This window comes from Lissotriton vulgaris, chromosome 3_1 (genome assembly GCF_964263255.1).
Source record: "Lissotriton vulgaris chromosome 3_1, aLisVul1.2, whole genome shotgun sequence".
Taxonomy (NCBI): Eukaryota; Metazoa; Chordata; class Amphibia; order Caudata; family Salamandridae; genus Lissotriton; species Lissotriton vulgaris.
The window spans coordinates 1,505,283,409-1,505,300,674 of NC_141689.1; the positions used below are offsets into that span (position 1 = coordinate 1,505,283,409).

At 47.5% G+C, this 17,266-nt stretch overlaps 1 protein-coding gene across 1 annotated transcript in view; it reads left to right on the forward strand.

Annotated features, from left to right (window-relative positions):
• Positions 1–9,165, forward strand: part of METAP1 (methionyl aminopeptidase 1) — a 264,690-nt gene extending 255,525 nt beyond the window's left edge. The window contains exon 11 of the mRNA XM_086961960.1: positions 7,303–9,165. Within this exon, the coding sequence (XP_086818086.1) occupies positions 7,303–7,469 (167 nt within the window). The 3' untranslated portion in view covers positions 7,470–9,165. The remainder of the gene's footprint in view (positions 1–7,302) is intronic.
• The last annotated feature ends 8,101 nt before the right edge of the window (positions 9,166–17,266 follow it).

Genomic DNA, 17,266 nt, shown 5'->3' on the forward strand with positions numbered 1-17,266 from the left:
CAGGGATCGGTCTCTGCAGACTCCATCGCAGCCACGGCAAGAAAGAGGGCCAATGTGCCTACCACTTCTGGGCCACCTCCAGACAAAGAAAGCAAGAGGATGGACCTGGTGGGGAGAAGAATTGAACGGAATGCCGCAATGCACTGGCGCATGGCGAATTCCAATGCACTGCTCAACAGGCACCAATACCAGATCCTGGAAGAGCTGGGCGAGTTAGTAAAGAACATGCCACAGGAATTCAAGCAAAGAGCTGAAAACCTTGTCGAAGAGGGGAAGAATGTAGCCAATTCTTGCCTCAAGACTGCCCTGGACGGAGATGACACCTCCAGCAGGCTCATGATGATGGGCATCACGGAGAGATGACAAGCCTGGCTCAGAATTTCGGGCTTCAAGCCAGAAGTGCAGCACAGCATCCTCAACACACCGTTCAACGGAGAAACGCTGTTCAGGGCCCCAGTTGACGAGAAACTCAGCCAACTGAAGAAGGATAACGAGACTGCAAGATCCATGGGGGCATTGCAGTTCCGAGGTGCTAAAAGGGGCACCCCGTCACGAAGACCTAACTGGAGGGGAGGAAACCAGCTAGGAACATCACACCAGGCGTTCCAACAAGCCCACCAAGCAGACACCCAGTCACAGCAGGGGCAGCAAAAACAGTCCTGGCAGTACCAACCAAGAGGCCAGTCCTTATGCGGGAGAGGGAATGGATGTGGACATAACAGAGGGGGACAGCAGCCCGCCTCTAAGTGACTCAATAAAACTCCATGTTCCCACCCGAGCAAAAACTCCTAGGGTGGAGCACAAACACATCGGACAGGAGTTACGCGAACTAGACACCTCCGTACATGTAAGACCAGAGGGAGGAAGACTGAAACACTTCTTCAGGGAGTGGAAGAGTATATCTGACAAATGGGTACTCAACATCATACAGTACGGGTACTGCATATAGTTGGAAGGAAAGCCAACGGACAGGAAACCAAAAAGAAGGCCACTAGCAAGGAAAGACCTAGAGCTCCTTCGGGAGGAAGCAAAGGTCCTGCAAAAACAAGCCATAGAACCAGTACCTTACAGGGAAAGGAACAAGGGCGTATACTCCACATACTTCCTGGTACCAAAGGTGGACGAAACTGAGACCCATCCTGGACTTAAGATTCTTAAACAAGTTCGTAAGAACGCAAAGGTTCAAGATGACCTCCCTACAAGAGGTACTTCCTCAATTGCGAGGTGGGGACTTCATGGTCACCATAGACCTAAAAGATGGCTACCTGCACATCCCAATGAACAGGGGCCACAAACACCTCCTCAGATTCATCATCCGAGAAGACCACTACCAGTTCATAACCCTGGCGTTCGGACTCAAATCGGCACCAAGGGTTTTCACAAAGTGCCTCGCAACAGTCGCAGCACACCTACGAAGGGAAGGGATACACGTGTACCCTTACCTGGGCGACTGGCTAATCAAAGCAAGCTCATACAAAACGTGCAAGCAGCACGCACAGAGAGTGACCAGCACAATGATGAACCTAGGATTGTCCATCCACTGGGGAAAATCCTCCTTGGAACCAGAACAAATAAAAATCTTCCTGGGAGAACAGATCGACACATTACAGAGCAAGGTGTTCCCCAGCGAGAAGAGAATGGAAGCACTTGTGAGGGAGACGCAGCTCTACCAGAAGGGGCAAGCTTGGACAGTGAGGACAGCAAGCAAAATCATGGGCATAATGGCATCATGCATACACCTAGTGCCAAACGTACGGATCCACATGAGACCTTTACAGGAATGGCTACAGGAGCAATGGTCACAAGCTACAGGTCGTTGTTTGGATCGAGTGGTTGTAACGCACGCAGTGCAGAGAGAGATGGCATGGTGGAACATGGGGAACATAACAAGGGTGAAGCCTCTGACGCAACCAACGCCAACAGTGAAAATTACCACAGACACGTCCCAGAGGGGATGGGGTGCTCACATGGAGAAACTCAAAGTAAGAGGCCCGTGGACACCAGCAGATGTGGTCAGACACATCAATTACCTGGAGTTGAAGACCGTTTTCCTAGCCATAAAGGCCTTCCAAACAAAACTGTACAACCAGAGTGTTGATCCAGACAGACAACACAACAGCGATGTTTTACATCAACAAGAAGGGGGGGGGGCACAATAAGCCCCGCTTTCGAAACTAGCGCAGGAGATATGGAGATGGGCCATCCCACTCAAGATAGACCTGCTAGCCATACATCTACCAGGAAAGGACAACGTAGAAGCAGATTGGCTCAGCAGACACATTGGCATCCCACGAGTGGGAACTCAATGTACAAGAGACGAGAAGGCTCTTCGACAGGTGGGGGACACCGTCGGTAGACCTATTTGCAACACGCCAGAATGCAAAATGCCAAAACTTTGCATCCAGGCAGCCCGGGGAGAGCTCCCTGGGGGAATGCCCTATGGATAGACTGGTCCAGGACATTTTCTTACGCTTTTCCCCCGATACCGCTAATACACAAGGTACTCAGCAAGTGCAGAGCGAGCAACATAACCCTGATACTGGTCGCACCATAGTGGGCCAGGCAGACCTGGTACTTGCAGATCATGGAGATGACAGAGTGCACCCCACAGATTCGGGAGAAGAAAAGACCTACTCTCCATGCAAAACGGAGAAGTGCTGCACCCGGAGCCAGAGAGCCTGAGCCTCGTAGCGTAGCTCCTGAGGATATAGTTTGCGCATTTGAAACTGCCAGAAAACACCCTAAGGGTACTTCGGGAGGCACGAAGACCCAGCCCACGGAAATGCTACGTAGCGAAATGGAAGAGATTTACACTGTGGTGCAGGAAGGAAAAGCTACACAATATGATGAAAAAGGACTCAACAGTGCTAAAGTACCTCACGCACCTGCTCAACAAAAATCTGAGCTCATCCTCCCGGTTCACTGGGCAGCGATAGTCTCTTACACGAGAGGAGAAACGTGCAAGAGTTTCTTCACATCACAGGTCGTTAAGAGATTCCTGGAGGGAGCAAATAGGATCGCACCGCCAAAGAGGGCGCCACCACCTGCATGGAACCTTAACCTAGTCCTAACGGAACTCATGAAGGAACCTTTCTAACCAATTCATAAGGCCTCCCTAGAAATGCTGACCATGAAAACAGCTTTCATGGTGTCAATCACTTCACTGCGCAGAGTGAGCGAACTGCAGGCACTAACACTACAGGAACTCTACATACAGATACACAGTGATAGGGTGGTGATGAGAACGGACCCACACTTCATGCCAAAGGTGGTGTCAAGGTTCCACTCGAATCAGACTATACAGATACAGAGTTTCTTCCAAAAACCGGCAACAAGAGCTGAAAGGGCACTGCGCACACTGGACACCAGAAGGGCAGTCATGCACTACATTGAGAGAACGAAGGAACACAGGAAAACAAAGCAGTTCTTTGTGTCCTTCGCTAACCGTTTCATGGGGAAACCAGTAACTAAAGGAACAATTGCGCGATGGATCGCCCAAACAATACAGTTCTGACACAAGCAGGCTGGGCAGGAACTAACAGAGGGGACACGTGCACACTCTACCAGGAAAAAAGGAGCTACAATAGCTTTCCTAGCTAACACACCAATTCAGGACATCTGCCTGGCGGCAACATGGACTTCAGTGCACACGTTCACAAAGCACTACTTTGTGGATATACAGATGAACAAGGAAGCACAAGTCGGACAAAGGGTGCTTCAACACATATTCCATAACCAACGCTCATCTTCCACCCAGCCGCCACAAACATGACAAACCGCTACAAAGTCTATGCACAGCACAGTGAATCCAGAAAGATTCACGCTGCAAAACGAATAGTTTCTTACCTGTCGGTGTAGTTTTGCAGCTTGATTATCTTTCTGGATTCACTAGCGAACCCACCCATCACTGCCAGAAAGATGAGGCTGGAGAGAAAAGGTGGTTGAAACAAAGACAATACTTGGAATAGAAGCCTTAGAGGTTAAAGCGGTGAAAAAACTTTAGTTGAACATTGCCATAACTTCGGTAACAAAACGAACACGAGAAAAGAATCCGAAGATGGCGCCCAGGAGTGGGAGCTTCCGCGGGAAGCGTGCTGACGTCACCGGAAATACACCAAAAGTGGGGAGGTCGACGCCCACCTGGGCTACGAAGAAAGAAAAAAAATAGAAAGAAAAGACTACGAATCCGGACCCAACCACAAGACCGCAGAATAATGCACAGCATAGTGAATCCAGAAAGATCATCAAGCTGCAAAACTACACCGACAGGTAAGGAACTATTCGTTACGTCTCTTGACTCTTAAGACTGCTTTCCTGGTAGCCATTAGTAAAGCAAATGACTAACTTAATCAAAGGCGAGACCTATTGCTTTTTCAATGCTTGTTTGACACAGTGAATTGTCAACCATACCGCTGAAAAGATTTTCAGCCTGAATGGAGTGTCAAAAATGTTATCTTACAGCTCACATATAAAAGCAGAAATTCTTTGCCTTGAATGTCTGTGTAATATTGTGCTTGCATGCAACTGCCTGCTTGCTGTATGGGCGGAATCAAAAGACGACTTGAAACATGTGTTAGCAATAGTTTTCCCTCTTGTATCCATGCTGTTGGTTCTTCCTTTATATTCATCTGGCAACTGCTGTACAAGCTCCTTCATCTCCAGCATTGCCGATCGCCATACAAAATACGCATTGAATCTGAATTAGCTAGCCTCTATTTTGCAGCTGCTGTTCATCTTGTTTCCTACAGGCTTTTAGTCTTTGAATAGACAAAGATTAAAAACACTACGTGCATTACTTTTTCACCAATTTGTGATGCCAGTTCGGGCAAAATATAATTGGATTATTTTACATAACATTTAAATGTGTTAAGGTGTTGGAGTGACCTGGCTATCAGACAAATTCCCCAAAACATGTATTCTCCTTCCCTCAGGTAGTCACAGATGTAAGAAACGCCTCATTTGTTCCATGTCACGCTATATCTCAATATGTTTTCCATCCACTCCAGTAACGAACGTCTCAAGTCTTTACATCCCCAGAAGCCAACCTCAATCCCCCAGTGTCTCGGGGATGGACACAGTTAAAGGTGGTCTGTTGTCCCTTTTTGCTTTGTTCTACCTGAGGGACTGCTCTAGCAAAAATGGCAAATCACGCTCTTGGTCTGATTAATTTAAAAAAGTCTGGAAATCTTTTTTTCTTTTTAGATTTCTTACCTGGGAGCGTTTGACGCTGAGAGGGCCAGTGCAATTAAAAAGCTTTGCACGGGGTCTGTGCTTGACTGTGTAGCTGTGATGTGTAAATAAAAAACGTATTGGCCTGGGAACAGATGATCTGCCCAGACACCATCAATCAGGGACACAGCAGCCGACCCTTTTAAAGAGACCTTCCCTGTTAAGCTAGTTTTATTTTGTAAAAGTATGGCTGCCCTCCAGAAACTAGGCGGTTTGTGGAAAAAAAAGCGTTTGTTACATCAGATACCGTAAAAGACCTCGCCTTTCGAGTGCAGGTAGGAGCACAGGCACTCGTCTGATATTGCTATCTCTTGGGTGCCTTCGCCTGCTGTGGATAAGTACTACTGCCTTCACTCAATTGACTGGAAATCTGCTGCACACAAACCTACAGAGCATCCACTGCAGGATACCAGTCCTTTCCCAGCTCACAGCAAGAATTTTTTCCCCACCAGTCAGTGAGTGTTTAAGTCTTTTCTGTGCTATTATAATAGGGGGGGGACGGGAAGTGTGTCAGAGCCACGCAGACTGGTGGCGGAGAGCCAATTTTAACTACCTGGCAAATTAAAATGGAAGGAGAGCACTTAACTAGCTCTAAAAGGAGCTCTCAGGAACAAGTAACCTGTCATGATCAGCAGGAATGGTGTTCCCGGGGAGCTCTCGGGCGGCACCTGACATCTCGCAGCCTCGCCAGGAGAGTGTGACAGATCAGAGCTGAGCTGTCATCCTGCGGCGCTGACGAGAGGAGGGCAGGCGCAGGGCTCGCGGGCAGAGGGATTCCCTGGCTCGGAGCTTCGAGATGGGGATTCCCGATCTTGCGCAGCTTGCAGAAGTCACTGTCTCCTTCTATGCCGTAGGCATGAAGGGAGCACTGGCTTCTTTGTCTAGCAGGCAGCACTATCTGGGCATTCCCATCTGATGAGCCAGCGGGGTTCAGGTGCAATTACAGGCAGCTCTAAATCCTTGGAGGGATGAAAGGAGACCCGCCCTGGCTGGCCAGTAGTGCACAAGGACTCAATAGGGGTTCAATAGCTGTCTCAGCACACCTCTGGCGCAAGGCATAATGTGTGTTCACGGTATTCCTTTTATTAAAGTTAAGGATATTTTGATTATAAACTGTAATTAAAAGTATTTCAACAGCACTTGGAGGTTGGGGGGATCGGCTTACCTTAACAAGTGCGGTCCCGAAAGTGAAAGATGACCGTGCTGCAGTCAGAGCATGGGGATCTCTTGTCTTTATGGGGCCATGTGTTTCTAATTAGAAACACTTGGCCCGATAAAGATAAGAAAGTGCTTTGCGAGAGCAGCAAAGCAGGCCACAGAGTCCAGATCGGAGGCCAAAGGGTGTCAACCAAAAACCCTCATTTCCAATGGCAGGCCACCTTTTAGCATAAACGGTGACGCCAGCCAATTGAAATGAGGAGCTGGGCTTAAAGCCCTCTTCTGAAAGTCCTTGTAAGCAATAAATCTCGCCGAGCGAGCAGCACATGTGCGCAGCAACGCTAGGCGAGACCTAAAAAATCATTTGTGATGAATGTTTTGAATATGATCTGCTGAATGTTTAGAAACCAATGTGTTTTGAATCCTATTTGTACCAGTCTGTGTTAAAAGTACGAAAACACTGGATTAATGCCACAGCATTGTCTTCTATGTCATAATATGCTGAACGATTTCCCTTCCCTTTGCCATATAATTTAATCAAGCTTGCTAATAATTTGGTTCTTAATATCCTCTTAGTTTCAGTGGCTCTGGTAATGAACCTTCCTCTCAAGTAACTCCACCGGGAGTTGGATCTCTGGCTGCCCATTAGTCAAGTGGTCTGCTTACTAAATGCTTTCATGTTTCTACAGAGCTCCTTACAGGACTTTGAAGAGGCATCTCTGTTTTAGCTCCTCTTATCTCTATGCATGCATCAGTCACTTCAAAATATGGACACTGTGTTCGGTCAATTTTTGCTCTTTCAGATCCTGCTTAAAAACAGCTTTATTGTTCTGTATTACTTTTAAATGAATATCATTGTAATGTGTAATCGCTATAATTATCTGCACTAAATAAAATTATGATTATTTTGAACAGGAGGGTGGCAAGATGAGACGTGGCCCGATGGTTGGACAGCAGTAACAAGAGACGGGAAGAGGACGGCGCAGTTTGAACACACACTACTAGTTACAGAGACCGGCTGTGAGATTCTGACCAGGCGGCTTGAAGACAATGGACGCCCTCACTTCATGTGTCAGATTTAATTTCCAAACTGAACTGGAAGATCTGAATAGTGTCTTTTTGGTGTCTGTACTTTTCACTTTTTTCTGAAAGCACAGAAAGTACAGAAAATGGGGATTTTATCATTTGTTTTGTTCTTGTTGACTGTAATTGACCGAAGCATATTTTTTGCAAAGTCCAGAAAGAAAAGGGAAAAGGGTTGTTTCATTCGGAACTATTTTTGCCCTTTGATTAGCCTATTTCTTTAATCTCTCTACAATTATCGCTTACCTTCAATCACCCCTTAAAGCCTTATTGCCATTTTTAGCACTTTTCTTCCATACAAGAGCAACATTTGCAGGCATTCGTAGCCTGTCTGGATGCCTCTGCACCACCAAAGACAGATTTCAATCTTACTTGGATAGTTGATCATTCGAGTGATATTTTATTTTGTCCTACCTCTCCCATGCCAGCTGTTGATGGCAGATTCTTGCCCCTATCTTTTGATGACAGATTTGTCTTCTTAATGAGTCATGTGTAGTCAGCTGTTGTGTGTCCTCTGGGCAGGTTGAGGTTCATCTTGTGCTCTAGGTAATTCAGAACACCCTGGTCTTCTGGGTGCATTAAAGTTATTACATGACCTGCTCTCACATTATCATCTGAGCTGGTGTGGTTTATCCCAGACGGGAAAAACTGCTTTCTGTTGATGGCAGGCTCGGGTCACTTATGCATCTAAGGCAGGAAGAATAGAGTGTGGTCGAGATGTTTTCTATAGTATATTGGCAATTTGACCCACTTTATTTAAAAGCAAAATACCATGCTTAGTGGGAGGGGGGTCGCCTTACAACGTAAGGTCACCGTTCCTGGCATGACTCCTAGTTGTGCTAGAATATCAACCAAAATAAAAGCTTGACTACCTATGTTCCCCATTCTTTCCCTGTATTTATTGACGGGAACAGTCAGCAGACATATATCTGCAGTAGAAACACTTTGCAAACCCTGCTGCAGTACTTAGAAGACTGTAAAGCCTTAATAGTGAATGTCTAATGAGGCACTGTAAAGTCAGTTGCACCCATACCCATTGAAGAGGTTGTGGTGGCGGCAGTTACTTTCAAACTGTGTCCCTCTGCTCGATTCGTGAAAGCAATTTTTCCTGCATTTTTTCCTTCAGAACCTTATGATCTGAGAAAGGCGAACTGAAATTTTAAATCTCATATGAAATGTTCATTTTCACTAGATTTGTTTTGATAAAGTGTTAGATTTTATAAATCTTTATTTTAATAGTCTTTGAATAGTCCTTTTGAAAAGGAATCTTTGTCCTTATAATAACCTTTATTCTTCCCCAGATCCACCACAATTCTCTTTGCGATATGGGTACTTAAAAGGACTGAAATCATCCCTTCTAGAGTGCCTCAGACCTTTTTGTGCTGTAATGTACTGTTGTGATGACCATTGCATTGCCTTCATCATTATAATTTTCAAGTGGCCTCAAACAGGTACATTCGTGCTTAGGTGTGTTTGTAGGAGGTTTTAACTTGGCAGGTTGCAGTATTTGGAGTGACTTGTATTGACTGATAAGTAATGTAACAAATTAAGGGGTGTACAGAAAATCCAGATAACACACTCTGGAAATGTTTCTCACACATAACATGTTAACTGCACCCGTGCAGTGTCTTGCCTTGCTCGTGTTGTGAGTGGGCTTGACAGCTTTTGCAATTCAAATAAAAGCCTTCAACTGTTTTAGTGGAGGAATAATTTTAATTAGTTGGTTTTTCTGCATGTGTTGACTTGTCAGTGAAATGTAAGATTATTTTAGAGTTCTATTGCTCTAAAACCTCTTGTATATTAACTAAAATGTATTCACTTGCATCCCCTTAATCTAGGAGACAATGGATTATATTGTTCTTTTTAGTATTAACATTTTAGGTACAGTATTTTACAAATAGTGCTTCGTGTAGGCCAAACAAGAAAATGGCCTTCAAACTCGGTACAGAGACTGAAGTCACACCTACATCCCTTCTGATCAAGCTCTCATCTGTTTGTGTACCATGTAAGTCATCCTGCCAACCTGACCACACAGCGGTTGTGGAGATGGCCCATTTTGTTTCTTGTGACACATAGATTGCCTTGTTTCCACCAGTATTTCCTTTTAGGACAGAGATTCTTGGTTGTGTATGCCTCTTACATCTGAAATAGACCATTTGTTCTAGATTCCTTACCTTGGAATTACCCCAGGCGTCAGACTGGATCTGGAGAATTTTTCAGTAGAAGTACCCCTGCGTGTTGGTAGGTGGCGCCGTTCGACCCAGCATCATGGTCGCGCCTCGTGTGCCTCTGGTGCCTAGACCACGACCCGAAGTCGTGCTCCGACTGCCGTGCCATGAATCCAAAGTCTTTGCTGGAGCTGTCCTAAAAGCTCTTGGAAGCCCGGCAGTCCGCTCTGCATCGCTCGAGGTCCCGGTCGAGAGGAAGGTCTCGGGACAAGTTGTGGAGCTGCCACCACTCGTCTTCGCATTCCTCGGGTAAGTCGGAGCATAAGCAGAAGGCGAAGAAGCATTGCCGCTCTTAACCTTCTCCCCGTCCGTCGGCTGACTCGGGACCCAGAGCGTCGTCACTCTCCAGCTCAGTCTTCGTAGTCCACTTCTGGGATGGCTCCCTGCTTCTCTCCCTTTCCCGGAGTACGAAAGTCCCCTGCCCAGCTTCATAGCATCTTTGGGCAGCCTGACTCTGCCAGTGCACCTTTGGGCGCCGTGGACTCGGTTGGGGGCCCTGGGACTTATTTTCCTCTAGCGCCAGAGGGCCCCCTAGCATCCAGGCCTGGATCTGGAACTGCGCCGCTCCACTTCACTGTACATTCCCCAGTGCCGATTCCAGTGACAACGCCCCGACATCTGTTGTGCTCCCAACCAGCTTCAACCCCAGCCTCACCTCTTACTTGGAGACGTTGCCGAAGGATACTTTCGTACCGCTGTTCATCCCTGGCATTCCCTACTGCCCTGAGTGGCAGCCAGAGGAGGGTTAGGAGGACTGGGAGGGGTCTGTAGACCCCCTCAAGTGACCAGCTTGAGGAACTGGGTGATGCCAGTGGTTTGGATACTTCCCCACAACTTTGCATGCTCTCCCCTCCTACCGTGGCTACTGAGGAGCGAGATTCGTAGGCAGTGGTGTTGCGTAGGATGGCTGAGACCTTGGGCCTGGAGCTTCCTACAGTGGCAGTCAGTACTAACTTCCTGACAGAGGTACTTCATCTGGCAGCGGCCTCTTTGGAGACCCTGCTGCCTTTTAATGAAGCCCTTTCCGACGTCCTTCTGGGCACTTGGTCCTAGCCCAGCACGGGGGTTCCTGTGGACAGGATTGCCCAACGCCACCGCCCGGTCCCGGGCGACCCACTTTTCCTCTCCCAACACCCTACCCCCGAGAGTTTGGTGGTCCACGCCTCGACTTCTAAGGGTGCATTCCCTACTGCTTAGCGCTGCCGTCCAACACCACATGCCTCTTGGGCAGTTATAACCATACAGTGTGGGATACGGTTGCGCAAGTGCTGCCACAGTGCCCAGAGGAAGCCCGGCTGTTCTCACCTGCGCAGTGGCAGAGGGTCGAGACGCAGCTAAGTTCGGCATTTGGAGTGGGCCGGAGACCGCCAACTCTCAATGCAGAACGGTTTCCACGTCAGTAGCCTTGAGGCGCTACGCCTGGTTGAGAATGTCTGGTTTCTTTGGGGCTGTCCAATCCACTATTCCGGACATGCCCTTTTATGGCTGTCGCCCGTTCAGTGACAAGGTGGACTCTGTGATTGAGCACTTCAAGGCTTCTAGGGCTACAGCCAGATCCTTCGGCCTCCTGACAACTTCTTGCCTCACTCGTGGCTACGGAAGGGGTAGGTCGGGTTGTTACTCACTATTTTCTGGTACCCAAAAAGGACAAATGGCCTGCCTCCTCTTAGACCTCAGGGCCTTCAACCGCTTCCTCCGGAAGGAGAAGTTCAAAATGCTCACGTTGGCTCAGGTCCTGTCTGCCCTCGATACTGGAGACTGGATTATAGTGTTGGACTTCCAGGACACATATTTCCACATCCCAGTACTGCCAGACACAGGCGTTACCTAAGTTCATGGTAAGCCACAAGCATTTTCAGTTATCGTGCTCCCTTTTGGCCTTACCAGTGCTCCTTGGGTGTTCACTAAAGTGATGGTGGTGGTCGCAGCTCATCTGCGCAGATCAGGGGTTCCAGTCTTCCCCCTATCTCGATGTATGACTCTTGAAGGCGGGCTCGCTCAGGCTGTAGTCTCCCTCCTCCAGTCTACGGCGGACCTCCTGCACTAGCTGGAGTTCACTATCAACGTGCTGGAGTCACACCTGATTACCTCTCGGAAGTTCCTTTTCATCGGAGCAGTTATGGATAAAGCACAGTTTCAGACATATCTTCCCGAGCAGCGAGTCTGGCATATTTGGGCTATGATACCGATGTTTCAGCCTCTATCCCAGATTTCGGTTAGTAAGACTCTGAGGCTGCTGGGCCTTATGGCCTCCTGCATCCTGCTAGTGGATCATGCCAGATGGCATATGTGGTCTCTGCAGTGGTACCTGAAGTTCCAGTGGGTGCAGCATCAGGGGATTCTTTCCATTATTGTCCAGATCTCGGAGGGGACTGCTCATCAATTGCAGTGGTGTCTCACAAACTAGAATTGGGCCAGCGGCAGATCCCTCTCCCTTCCCAAACCACAGTTCACAGAAGTGATGGATGCGTCACTCCTTGGATGGGGTGGCCACCTGGGAGAGGCTGAGATCAGGGGTCTCTGGTCTCCGGCGGAGTCCGGTCTCCACATCAACCTTCTGGAGCGCCGGGCGATCTGTCTTGCACTGAGGCATATCTTCCTTCTGTCAAAGGAAGAGAAGTGCAGGTGTTCAGACAACACCACTGCCATATGGTACTGCAACAAACAGGGTGACGTGGGGTCGTGGACCCTATGTCAAGAGGCTCTTTGCCTTTGGACATGCCTGGAACATCAGGGTATTACCCTGGTGGTTTAACACTTGGCAGGTTCCGTGAATGCCAGGGCTGACGAACTCAGCCGCCGATGCATGATGGATCATGAATGGTGCCTTTACTCTAAGGTGGTGCAAGGCCTCTTTCAGCAGTGTGGAGAGCTTTGGTTTGATCTTTTCGCCAACGAAGAGAACACGCAATATCGGCAAATGTAGAGAAAATTTGAAGAATAGTGCCCTCACGATTTGCAAAACAAGAGTTCAAAGAGAAAATTCAAGCTTTCTTTGAAAGTTTCAAGTGAGTGGTTTTTATTTTTTTGGTTACATCTGCGGAAAAAGGACAGCCGACACGTGTTTCCCCCTAGTGGCCTATTGATGCTGTAAGAAGCCGGCATGTGATATCTGCGGTCCTGGACCAGGACCGCAGATATTACATGCCAGCTTCTTACAGCATCATGAATGCAACCTGTTCGTACAACTGACTTTTGCCTTGAAAAAGCCCACGGCCAATAGGGCACTATTCAAATTTTCTCTACATTTACCCTTACAATGGCTCTTGGGTGAAGCCTTTTATGAGGAATGTGCCACAACACAATTGGGCCCTGACAATTGTAGCACCTGAGCCCAGAGACTTCCACCCAAACAGTTAACCATAACGCAATATCGGCAGTTCGGCACATTGGAGTTTCCAAGGCAGCACTCGCTCGGCTACACTTTTTGCCGCGAGTGGAATTGCGGCCTCCTCTACGCCTTTAATCCTGTACCACTTCTGCCCAGAGGGCTGAAGAAAATCCAGAGCTACCGGGCCCAAATCATTCTTTTGGCACCGGACTGGGCACGAAGAGTCTGGTACACCGAGCTCTTGAGCAAAGCCCTTGATCCTCCGATCAGACTGCCTCTTCGGGAGGATCTTCTGTTGCAGCAGCAGGAGACTGTCCTCCACCCGAACCTGTCCAGCCTCCACCTCCTTGTGTGGATATTGAGCAGCAACAGCTTTTGACCTTCCTCCCAAAGTCTGTAACGTCATCTTGGCAGCCAGGTGTCCCTCCACTGAAACTGTATACTCTTGTAGATGGAACAAATTTGTGGCATGGTGCACAGCAAAGGCTGTGGATCCCCTTTCTGCCCCTCTTTCAGAGGTTCTCCTCTTCATTCTACCTTTAATCCAGCAGGGCACTGCTCTAGGCACTCTTAAAGGCTACCTTTCCGCCATCTCTGCCTTTCAGCACCTTCCTGATCAGCCTTCTCTTTTCGAGTCTCTGGTTGTAGATAGATTTCTAAGGGGCATTACTCATCTCTTTCCTCCTTCCCCTTTTGCAATGCCCAAGCAGGACTTGAATCTTGTTCTTACTTACCTTAAATGTGCTCCCTTCGAGCCACTACATAATTGTCCTCTTCGTCGTCTTACCTTGAAGACCATTTTCCTGTTTGTCATCAATTTGCTCATGGGCTCTTCCCTCCAAGCCTCCTTTTCTTGCCGTTCATCCAGACAAAAGTGGTCCCGCTAGGCCCTCTTTTCTGCCCAAAGTGGTTACCTCTTTCCACATAGGTCAGACCATCACATTGCCTACTTTCTTCCCACCTCCGCATCCTTCCAAAGAGGAGGAGAGACTCCACCGTCTGGACACAAAACATGCTCTATCATTCTACCTTGACTGCACTAAAGATTTCCGGGTGGACGATCAACTCTTCATGGGTTATGTGGGCACCAAGAAGGGTCGGGCTGTGAAAAAACTTACCATCTCTCGCTGGGTTGTCATGTGCATCAAAATCTGCAATTCATGGGTGAAAAAGGAACCTCCCGTAGGGCTGCGCGCCACTCTACCTGGCAACGGCAGCCTCTTCTGCTTTGGGACGTGGAGTTCCGCTGATTGACATCTGCCAGGCAGCCACATGGGCATCTCTGCACACATTCACAAAACATTACTGCCTGGTTTGCCAAGTCCGGCAAAACCGCTTTTTCAGCCGTTCTGTTTTCCAGAACGGACTTCTAGGGTTAGGGACTCCCTTACAGGGCCCTAGTTTTGTGCAGCAGTGGTCTGTCTTGCATGGCTCTGCGCTTCTGGCGTGGAAAGTTGTGTCCGAAATTAACGTCCGCACGCAGGCGCAGCATTTAAGTAGGCACTGTTACGTCTTCCCGGCGACCACGGTGCCGACCACTGACGTGTAGTCAACCGATGCTACCTACCCACGCACAGGGGTACTGCTACAGAAAAATTCTTCGGATCCAGTCTGACGACTGGGGTAATTCTAGGGTAAGGAATCTATAACTAATGTAGGTCTCTTACAGATACAATGTTACCGAAGGTAAGTAACTTGTTCATCTTGTGCATGACCTGTGCAGATGTGGTTCTTATTAAAGAGTACAAGAATGTAATCTTAAGACCTGATCCCACCTCACCATTTGGGTTGGAGATTTGCTCTGGACTAATCTCTGTACTTTCAGTTTGTTTCCTGGCTCATCATCTATTCATTACTCTCAGGAACCAATACCTGGGGTATTCTTAAAATAAACCTTTCCCACATGAGTGCAAACATTTCACCTAGCAGCACAGATGTTAAAATGATCATTTTACTTTGAAAGGCCCATGGGTTTTCAAAGCCTGTTGTAAAAGAAAGAACCCTTACCAATCCTCTGTTCATGGGGCATATTCAGCGCCCAGAATGCAAAACTCACTTCACAGGTGGATAATAGTTCATTTCATATGAACGGAAAGCGGAACACCTTCAGTTTATTTGGAGCTTGCCAGAACCCCTTTTGTTTGGAGTAGCTCCTTGTACCTCTTTCTACCGCAAGTGACAGAATAAGAAGAGTAATAAAGAAAAATACGCAGTTTGGCTCTTACATAAATTTCTCTAGTCCCTATGTTTTAGGGTCATCCCAAAAACAGGATGTTTGAAGAGGCACAATTTACAGATGTCAAATACAGTCTGAAAGAACCCAAACTGCCTGAATACAATGTATAAAATGCTCAAAAGTCACTGATATGTTAAGACATCGCCATACAAACAGGGGAATTCCCCCAACAAAGTAGAAAAAAGGAATAAAGAAAATATATCATTTTTATTCATATTCTCAAAATTTGTGAAAAAATTACATGACATGATAGAATTCCAACATATATAAATATATAGGTGGTCCCACCAATTACACACTCTCAATATACACTAACAATCACGTACCCAGACATACTCATGCACTCTGAAGACTCAAAATTAGTTCAACATATGAGACATTACACAAACACAAAATACATAATCATTTCAATACTAAAGTTGATGCAAACTAATGACAAAGGTTACATAATGTACATCAAGTAATTCGTAATCATTCAGCTATCTTCTTAATGGGGAAGGTGGAAACCGAGGCACGTGGTTCGCCAACGCGCGTTTCGGAGTCTAACCCAGATATGGGGCACACCTTCATCAGGGCGGTCAGATCTAGTGTGGAACACAAGAACGGACGCGCCTGGATATAAAGCATCTGAGGACAACACAGGCGGTAACAAGATAAAAAGATGAAAAGCTCAAATCAGGAGTCAGGGTGCTTAAATAAACAAAGCTGTGGTATGGTCAGGCAACCGGTCATATGAATCCACATGTTAATAGTTTGAAATGCAAAGAAATGGAATTAATCCAAACTCCGAGTAACCAGCACTCAATAGCTCGTGTTCAGCAGGATTCAAGATACACCTTGAGAGTGGCAAATACCACGACGGTCATAGCCATCCAGCTTCGTGCTGGCAAAGACTCCAGCTGTAGACCAGATCACCTGTTTACAGATGTAACTTTAGGTTCGAGGCATGTGGGCTGCTGAATTCATATCTTAGCATAGATCGCCGCCTAGTGTTGGGTCCGGATGTTTGCACCTTGTTGTCCTGGAAGAGTCTTTGAAGTATCACGAGATAGGTGACTCCTCCCCTGGACTACAGTGTGCATGGGCATTCTCTCCATCATCAGATTGTTTTTTCCGCCATTGGTTTCGGATGCTATTCCTGTACTCCAACTTCGGAACCGAAACTTAACAACTTTCTAAGACCAAAAGGCCTTCTACCTCGACGGTTTTGTTCTCGTTCGGTACTCCTAGACTCGATCAAACTTTCCATCTAGAACCGTCGTCTACGCGGGCCGTTGGGCCTTTTTGACGCCACGTGGGCCTGCTGTTGATGGAAAGGTGCCCACAATGTCACTCCAAATTCCCACATACTGACAAACATACAGTATGCAACAAGTGCTTATCCCCAGAGCACAACGAAGAAAATTGTCCAGCGTGTGCTCAATTCCGCTCGAAGAAGACTATCCGGAACCGAAGGGCTGCTAGGCAAGAGATGCAGCAGCAGGGACCGGAACCAGAGAACATCTTCGATGATTAACACGACTTCCCAGAAGCGGCGGACTCTGATCTAGAAATAGTCACCGTTGAGTACCAGTCTGACTCCGATGACCAGATCACACCGGGGCAAAAAGTGAATACCCAGCCCCCAACCCCACTTATACCGAAAGACAAAACTCCGGTTGAAGCATCGCCTAAAGGCCTTAGCCAAGATCGACAAACTCCTTCAGCCTTCCAGCTCGGCTCCAAAGCCCAAACCCAGGCCTTCTGATATCCCAGGAACCAGCGACACTTTTCCCCAAAAGGTCGTCCAACCGAAAAAGGTTGTCGAACCAAGAAACGTTGTCGAACCGAAAAAGGTCATAGAACCGAAAGCTGTCGAGCCAAAGAAGAGCCTCGAACTAAAGAGGGTCGTCGATCCAAAAAGAACACTCGACCCGAAGAAGCCCGTCGAGCCTGAAAAAGAATGTCGATCCCCAAAAACAATATCACACTAAAAAGCCTGTCGAGCCGAAAAAAGCGGTC